The 9580-nt window shown below is 45.5% G+C and overlaps 1 protein-coding gene across 2 annotated transcripts in view; it reads right to left on the minus strand.

Annotated features, from left to right (window-relative positions):
- The window catches only part of Disc1 (DISC1 scaffold protein), a 213547-nt gene that overhangs the window by 32936 nt on the left and 171031 nt on the right, over positions 1 to 9580 (minus strand). For both annotated transcript variants that reach the window (XM_052728611.1, XM_052728609.1), the window contains exon 11: positions 13 to 286. In XM_052728611.1, coding sequence (XP_052584571.1) covers positions 13 to 286 — 274 coding nt within the window. The remainder of the gene's footprint in view (positions 1 to 12; positions 287 to 9580) is intronic.

The raw sequence follows: 9580 nt of genomic DNA on the forward strand, positions 1-9580 counted from the left end.
CACAGGACAAACCTCTTTTTGATGGCCTCCAGCACAGTGTGGTAAGGGGGCTGAGTGAGTGTTCCCCTCATGGAACACCTGCCAGGCGGTCTTCTCCTCTTCGGGGTGGGGTCTGGGATGGACAGCCAGGGCAGCTGTCCGGGTGGTCTCTCCTGTGCCGTCCGCCTGCTTCTTATCTTCTGCATGTGGACTACTGACTGCTTCCTGGAGCCACAGGCTCTGCGTCAGCAGCCGACAAGCCTCCAGGTCGGCTTCCCACACTCTTGCAAGCAGTGGGCACCTGCAGCTAAGACAGAGGGAAGGAGGCAGGCATGGCAATTAGCTCGGTGGTGGCTCATGCCACCCATCCACAGTGTGTTGGCGTCAGGGGTCATCTCACACTCCACAGCATCGTTTTACAGGGACAAAACATCAGCCTGGGGACATAGAGGGACCAAAATCTGTGTGTCCCTAGTCATGGTGATATTTATGTGGGTCCTTCTTAGCTGTCTGGTCAGCAAGGACACCCAGAATCCCATTTGTGCTTCCAAGAACAACCACCCAGTATAGCACATCGGGCCCTATACTCCCGCTGGATCTCTTTGAGTCAACAAACCAACAAACCTAATCACAGCCTTCTGCAGGTGCTCTTCTACTACCTGGAATGTCATCCCACTAGCAAATACTCACCCACTGACACACATATAACCTGGGCCCAGGCCAGTCGAGACCTGAAGCCACCTGCCATCCCACTCTGCTTAGCAGCACACACCCACTCATGTTCCCCTCACAGAATCACAGTGTTTCAGACTCAGCTTACACAGCCCATCCTTGGTGGGGAGCTCCCCACTCCATAGCTAGACACCCAGGATGGGTCTCTGAGCACTCCCCAGCATGTGCCTGTAACCCTAGTGCAGGGAGGTAGCTGCTGGAGGATCCCTGGGGATTGCTGAGCAGTGAATCTCATGGGAATAGCAAGCTCCAAGTCCAGTGAACGACCCTGTCTCAGAAATAAGTGAAGAGAAATAAAAGAAGATGCCTATTGTCCACTTGTGTGTATGTACACACGCTCGCACGCGCACAGTGCAAACCAAATCTGTGGCATCAGAAGTCAAAAGAGGAGAAAACTTCAGGAGCAGGAGGTCATACCAAGGAGAGCACTGGGGCTCTTGGTGTGCTGGGGGTCCTGCCAGGGTGTGTGTTGTATGAAAACTCATTAAGTAGAACATGTGAGGCCCACTCTGCCTGTGTTCCACGCTAATCCCATGTAACAAAAAGAAAGAGAACGTAGTTTTCTGAGCTACACCCTGTTCAGGATGGAGGAGGATGGACCTAGTGTGGGACAATCCCTAGAAGTTCTGGCTTTAGTCATTTTCCTGGTTCCTAATTTTAGCCAATTCGATGGATATAAAGTGGTGCCTTGGGATCTGGATTTACATTTCTCCACAAGGCTCATTTCTGGTTCCCCGAGACCATCTCTTTACGCGCCCACTGCCTGCCTGTTCCTTTCTTGAGTCCCATTCTGTTCCAAAGACACTTGATGGAGACATTCAATTACTAGTCAATATCTGTAAGTTTTATCATCAACTCATCTTTTCCATTTTTTTAGGAATAATTTTTGATTATGTGGGTGTGTACATTTGAGTGCCTGCAGAGGGCAGTAGAGGGAGCTGGATCCCTGGGACTGGCATTAGAGGCAGCTGTGAGCCTCCTGACATGGGTGCTGGGTACTAAACTTGGGTCCTCTCTGAGAAGAGCAAGTGCTCTTAACTGCTGAGCCATCTCTCCAATGCAGTTTTCCATTTCTTTGTGCCTGTGTTTATATTTTCTATCCTCTATGGAAATTAGCCCCATTTTCATTGGAATTGAAATATAGTGTTATATGCTTGTTCATATTTTTCTTTTAAAATTTTTATTAAGAGAGAGAGAGAGAGAGTGTGTGTGTGTGTGTGTGTGTGTGTGTGTGTGTGTGTGTGTGTGTGTGTGTATGTGCACAAGCATGCCATGATGCATGTGTGGAAGTCAGAAGAAATGAATGATTTGGGAGTTGATTCTCTACCTCTATCATGGGGTTCAGGGGATCAAACTCAGGTTGCCAGACCTGCAAGGCAAGCATCGTGACCTGCTGAGCCATCTCTTAGCCCATTGTTGATAATTTAAAAAAAAAAAAAAAAAACTTCAAAATCATTTATTCCTGAAGACACCTCTCCTTTCTGTTTTGTGTGATATTTCTTTGCCTTCTGACTTTGTCCAGTGTTACTGGAAGCTTGCTATTTGTGTTGGTTTGAATGATAATACCCTCAATAGGCTCATATGTTTAAATGTTTGGTCCCCAGTTGATGAAACTGGGATGGATTGGGAGGTGTAGCCTTGTCAGGGGAAATGTGTCACTGGGGTGGGCTTTGAGGTTTCAAAAGCCTATGACATTCCAAGTTAGTGCTCTCGCTCTCTCTCTCTCTCTCTCTCTCTCTCTCTCTCTCTCTCTCTCTCTCTCGCTCTCGCTCTCGCTCTCGCTCTCGCTCTCGCTCTTGCTCTCTCTCTCTCTCCTCCTTGTGAATCAGATGTAAGCTTTCAGCTACTTCTTCAGCACCATGCCTGCCTACCTGCTGCCATGCTCCCTGCCATGATTGGCCATGGACTCACCCTCTGAAACTGTAAGCCAATAAACTCTTTCTTCTGTAAGTTGCTTTGGTCATGGTGTCATTTCACAGCAACAGTAAAGTAACTTAAGACTCTTAGTTGTTTCGAAGAGGCACCCTTTGCTTCATCAATCCTTGGTATTGATTTCTAGTCTTGATTTCATTGGCTTTTGTCCTTATCTTTATGTCTTCTCCTTGCTCCTTTCTGTGGATTGATTGTCTTACCTTTCCTTGCCTCCCGAGCTCCTGCCTCATTTGTCTCTTCTGACCTTTCTTCTGTTCTTGCTCTCTTAATGCTGTAGTTCAGGTTCTTAAGGGTCTGGAGTCTTGTCTGAGTAATTCTCTAACCACACCCATATTTGTACATTTAAATCTCCAAGTATTAAATACTTTAAATATAAAAAAAGAAACCTTAAGCATTTGCTATCATACTTGCTGATCTTTAATATTTCTTAGCCTGGCATGAGACTAATTTCCAAGATTTATAACTTTATCAACCTGCAGACTTAATGTAGCTCTACAGCCTGCCTTCCCTCTTGCTCTCCTCTTTAAATTGAAGATGCTTACTGGTATTCTTTCCAGTTTGGGGCCCGATGCTGTCATACCTTCTCTTTGGCCCCGGGCCCTATGAGCCAGTGGGAATCATGGGATAGGCCAGTGGGAATCATGGGGCAAGCTGCAGGTCTCTTAAGGCTCCAAAGGAAAGAGGTCAACAACTTTCCACATTTTAACTCCTGGAATGTCACAATGATTGATGAAATATAGTGTGTTTCCTGTTTGAGTGAAAGTGGACTAGTCCCAAGCTATCTCTGGAAGACACTCGCCAAAGTCTAGGTGCCAATTTCAGGGGCACAAGCCATGTGGCGATTCAAATATGTGGGTGTAGGGCTGGAGAGATGGCTCAGTGGTTAAGAGCATTGGCTGTTCTTCCAGAGGTCCTGAGTTCAATTCCCAGCAACCACAGGTTGGCTCTCAACCACCTGTAATGAGATCTGGTGCCCTCTTCTGGCCTGCAGGGACACATGTAGGCAGAACACTGTATACATAATAAACAAATAAATCTTTAAAAAAAAAATATGTGGGTGTAAGATGGCAGTGCTTCTTGTGGACCACATGATCATTTCTTCAAGGGTTAGGTTTCTGAGACATCTGCTCCTTGCATCTGTTTGTACTAAAGAGAGTCATGGTTGGTGTATAAGTGGTGAAATGTCTGCTCTTCTTGCCCAGAAAAGTAATTGGGTCATTAACAAAAATTGCTTTACCAATGAATGACTCAGAAACACCAAGCTTCACAAGAGCAAGGCTGATGTTTTGAGCTATAAGGAGGCAGTTCAGAGGTCTGAATCTCTGTGCACGCTCTGGGTAGAGAACTGAGACCCAGCACTGTAGCTGGAGTTTCTCAGCACTGCTCTTACACTCTCTAAAGTTAAAGGAGGCCTAAAAGATCCATCAACCACAACCATGTCTGACTCCTTAGAGGACTGAATGTGGTCATGCTTTGTTGAGGATGGTGATGGCATGCAGGCATCAGGGGATGTAGCCTGCCTCTCTACTGAAGAAGTAGAAACATCCTGGACATGGTGGCTCATGGCTCATGGGTATAACCCCAGTGCTTGTGAGGTTGAGGCAGAAGGATTATAGTGAGTTCAATGCCAGTCTTGACGACGTAGTGATTTTTGGACTACCCTGGACTAGAGTGAGATATTGTCTCAAACAAAAACAACCAGCTGGGGACCCTGAGTTGCTGTGGATATCATTCCGTATAAATAAAACACTGATTGGCCAGTGGCCAGGCAGGAAGTATAGGCAGGACAAGGAGAGAGGAGAATTCTGGGAAGTGGAAGGCTGAGTGAGGGAGACACTGCCAGCCACCGCCATGACAAGCAGCATGTGAAGATGCCAGTAAGCCACGAGCCATGTGGCAAGGTATAGATTTATAGAAATGGGTTAATTTAAGATATAAGAACAGTTAGCAAGAAGCCTGCCACGGCCATACAGTTTGTAAATAATATAAGCGTCTGTGTGTTTATTTTATAAGTGGGCTGTCGGACTACCAGGGTTTGGTGGGTCCCGGAGAGAAAACTCCAGTTACACTGAGTTCTTCTTCTTCTTTTTTTTTTTTTTGGTTTTTGGCTTTTCGAGACAGGGTTTCTCTGTGTAGCTTTGGTGCCTTTCTTGGAAATCAGGCTGTAGCCCAGGCTGGCTTTGAACTCACAGAGATCTGCCTGCCTCTGCCTCCTGAGTGCTGGGATTAAAGGCGTGTGCCACCACTGCCAGAGGGACCCTGAGTTCTAACACAGATGTCTGTAATCTCAGCCCTTATCACCAACCCATCTCTCCTGATTTACTCTCATTTAAAGGAACAGAGCCTTTTGTCTTGTTCTCTGGAAACTTTGAAAATCATCAGGTCCTTTTTATAGACTCACAGTGGAGGAAAACATCAACCCAGAGAGGAGAAGGTGATGGTTCTAAACTCTCAGTGGAAGCTATTGAAGCATATGTTTGCCTTCTTTCTATTCCCTGGGCAACTTAATCTCCCACAGAGAGAAAAGGCCACAATTATAAATGTTCAAGTTTTACACTTTGATTTATTTTTTACTAATTAAAAAAATTTAAATTTATTTTATGTGTATGGGTATTTTGTCTGCACATATATTGGTGAACCATGTGTGTGCCTGGTGTCAGCAAAGGCTACAAAAAGACATCTAATCCCCTGGACTAGAGTTACAGTTATGAGCTGCCTAGCAGGTGCTGGGAATTGAACCTGGGTCCTCTGGGAAAATATCCAGTGCTCTTAACCACTGAGCCATCTCTCTAGCTCCTTGTTATTTACTTTCTGAGGAACAAACTTAACCTTATTTTATTTTGTGTGTATGTATACACATATGTAGAGGTCAGAGGTCAACCTCCAGTGCCTTCCTTACTCACTATACACCTTGTTTTTTGAGGGTCTCTCCCTGAACCTGGAGTTTGCCGATTCAGCTATGACAACTGGCTGGCAAGTCCCAGGGATCTGCCCTTCTCTGCCTCTCCAGCGCTGAGATTTCCAGCATGTACCCAGCCTATGGAATGGCGCTGCTTACATTTAAGGTGGCTCTTATCCTCTCTAGAAACGCCCTCACAGATGCACCCAGAGGTGTATTGTAGTCTCTTAGTCACTTCTCAGATCCAACCAAATTGACAGTCTAGACTAAGCTCCATATCCACAGTCACTGGATGGTGCTATAGGTATATTATGTCATTCTGTCATTTAGTCCCCAAACAACCTCACAGTGTTGTAATTAGACTACATCGTAGAGGTTTCAAAACATACTTTGAACTCTGCCATTCCTACAATTGGACATCTAGTGTTTATTCTCTCTCTGGGATCTGGGCTAACCTTGTCCACCGAGCACATGTCAGCTTGATGGGAACAAGGCTCAGAACCACCAAGAGAGGAAGGCCATGTGGCATCCACTTAGCACTTCTTGGACTCTTGCCCTGCAAGACAGTTGCCCATGCTGGAGTCACCAGGCTGGACAGACCATAGGCAATGGCCCTGGAACCTCAGCTGATGGCAGCTGATTGGCATGTGATCTGAAGGCACCCCCTTGGGGGGCGGGTGTTGGCATGTGATCTGAAGGCACCCCCTTGGGGGGCAGGTGTTGGCATGTGATCTGAAGGCACCCCCTTGTGGGGTGGGTGTCCTGTCTTACTAAGACATCCCCATATTCATGACTCACCAATTGTGAGCAAAATGAAGTGGTTGTGTCGGAGCAGAGCTCTATTGTGCAGGTGAAGGAGTCTGGGTGTCTCAGAAATCACACATAAGCATGATTAACTTCCCTTTCTTATTATGGTAAAGTCAGCCAGCCATGATTGCATAAGCACTTCCAAAATTGTGGATTATCAACAACTCACAGAAACAGGTGTTCTAGTTCCCTTTCTGTTGCTGTGATCAAACACTGAACAAAATCAGTGGACAATTAAAGCTAACTAGGGCAACAGGTTTTCAGGTTTTTGCTTGTCTTGTTTTACCACTGTGAGGTGGAAAAGGAAACATCACAGAAGTAGTTGGATAGACAGTTCCAAGGAGACAGTATTAAGTATTCTGGTTTAGGATATGCACCAACGCCTTTAGGAACTCCCATTCCACCAGCTTGTGAGAAGCAATGACACTTGTCAACTTGGCAGGCTCTAGGATCACCCAGGAGACAATCCACTGGACAAGTCAGTAAGGGAGCTTCTGCTTGCTCTGGACTCTTCTATACAGCTTCCCGGGTGCTCCTCAGATGCCATCAGAATGCCCTTTCACTCCTCCAGGAACGGTGCATGGTTTCTAATGACAGATGGCTATTTCTTGTGCCTTTTACTCCCTCAGATTGTCTCTCATTAAATTCCAACCATAACTGGTCAGCAGGTTAAACAGGACTTGCCAGTGTAAGCTGAATGACCTGAGTTTGATCCCTGGAACTCACAGTGCAAGGACAGAGGTGACTCTTAAAATCTGTCCTGACCTTCACATACAGGCCATGGAATCTACTCTTTGTACCACTACTACTACTACTATTATTATTATCATTATTGTTGCTGTTGTTATTATTATTTTAAAATCTAACAGTTCTTCAAGGCCAATATCAGAATTCACATCACCCATATCTTCCCAAACCTCACTCAATAATGCTGCCTTCCTCTGAACCATATGACATCTGGCAGAACTCCTAATATAGCCACATTCCATTCGATTCCATTGGTCAGACACATGCCTTCCTCTTCATATTTAAAGAGGATCTTGAATATTTCATGCTCCCTTTTTAAATCCCAGGAAACATATAGACTGGCAAGATGTCACTCACCATAGGTGCTCAGGAATGACCTAATGAACCCAACAAACACCCAGGGAAGCTGGAAAAATATCTGTTCTAATAAAGGTTAACAGAGGGATGCCTTCCTGCTAAGTAACTATTGCGGAATGGCTACATTAAAAATTAAAGTCTCGGAGTAAACATGGATTAGGCCATTCTAGTTGGCTTCTCAGCTGCTCAAGAACCAAACACAAATTCCAAATTATCTGTACAATGTTAAAGTGGCAGAAACCTTTCTAAGCAACTCAAAAGGACAAAATGGACATGTCTAGATATATGTGAATATATGTATGTAGATATTGAAGTTTGAATATATGTAAGATCAAGGTACCAGAAAATCTGGTGTCTGGTGAGAAAACAACTCTTCATGATGGCACTGGCTAGCTGCATCCCTCACATGGTGGGAGAAGCAAGGACCACTTTCATAAGGATGCTAATGTTAATCATCATTGATGAGGGCCATACCCTGGTGGCCACTGCACTGGGGATTAAGGATCAGTATTTTAATTGAACCAGGACATGGATATTCAGACCATTGCAGATTATTGAAAAGGTTTGTAATTTGAAGGAGAAGAAGTAGGAGAAAGAGGAAGTGGGTGAGGGAGAAGAGGAGGAAGAAGGAGAGAAAAAGAGGAAAGCAGCAGAAGAAAGGGGGAAGAAGTGGAAGGGATCAATATACACACAGATCACTTTGCTAAGTCGCTTGGGAAATCTTGTGTGCTGTCAGTGTTGGTGATCCACGGTACACACTGTGACAGTGATGAATATGTTATGGATCAATAGGCACTGTGTCCCCAAATCTACAAGGTTCAAATGCAAAAAGATCTGAATTAGCCCACGTGCCAACACAATACCTAGGACACCAAACAGGCTCAGGTGGGTACATCTGGCACACCCTCAAAGACCCTTGGTGTTCCTGACAAGTTCATTACTAATGCTGAAAAACTAGGAATTCTGCTGTGTTCAAAGCCTTATACCACAGTTGAGGCAAAGGCACCCCAGTGCCTACACCTTTCTGGTTTGTGAGGAAGGAAACCAACTGTCTTGTTGCAACTTTTATCTATCACCTTCAGGAAAATTGTCTCAAAATGCAAAGATGGCCACGAACTGAGTCTATTTACACAGAATTGTGGGGTGCCCCTTACGCATGCACAGGAACGAGTGGATTGAACCTTCTCAGGCAAATGGAAGCGTCAGAGATTGCCAGTCACTGCAGATGCATTCTGCACCATCACCCTACGACCCAGCAGGTCTCTGCTGCACAAGAGGCCAGTGTGACAGGGCACTGCTGAGGCTGCAGGTTGAGAAGAAATCTGGGACCTGCTGGATCCCAGGGCAGACTCAGAACTGTAGCAAGGAATTGTGTGCAGACATCTCTATCTATCCAGGCACACAGTATCATAGCGGCTGAAATCTAAATTGAAGTCTAAAAATAGCACAATAAAATTACTTCCTTCCTTCACTCCACAGAGAGCAAGTGGGCTGACATCCACAGCTGCAGGGCACGGCTGACTTCCGGAGTTCACATGGACAGAACAGTTACACAACTGCCCCATCTTGCGAACACATCGCCCATCCCAGAAAATGAGGAAGCAAAAGCAATTACCCGGTTGGTGGAAACCGATCATGGATATTTGATTATAGTTATTAATGGGGAGAACAGGAGACAGACCGCTGAGCGGCAGGCAAGCACTAAGTGAATGTGTATGAGATTCCTGGAGGGGGATTAATTTCTGTTTGCTTTTCATCTCTCAGCTACCATCTGAATGTGACATCAAGTCTAAGCGTGGCCTGTCACATCCTTATCAGTATTCAGTGCCACTGCATGCTGGTCACATTATCTCCGCTGGATGTACCAAACGACGGGTCTCTTGCTGTGGGGATCGTTTTCCTCAGATTCTAATGCGGGACTGATGGGGCTAGTGACTAGCATCTCAGAGGCAGGAAACGTACCTTGAAGTGTCAGAAAGACATTCTTCAAGCAAATATTTACATCTCTGTGTGTTTTCCATTGGTGTTGAGCACACAATACTTCATCTGGAGGGCGCATGAACCACCATCAACCTCTCCACCCCATCAGAGGACACTGGGCTTTCTCTGCATCTCAGTTGTGAGATC

The sequence above is a fragment of the Peromyscus californicus genome, unplaced genomic scaffold (genome assembly GCF_007827085.1).
Source record: "Peromyscus californicus insignis strain IS unplaced genomic scaffold, ASM782708v3 Scaffold_8__1_contigs__length_139910024, whole genome shotgun sequence".
Classification (NCBI taxonomy): domain Eukaryota; kingdom Metazoa; phylum Chordata; class Mammalia; order Rodentia; family Cricetidae; genus Peromyscus; species Peromyscus californicus.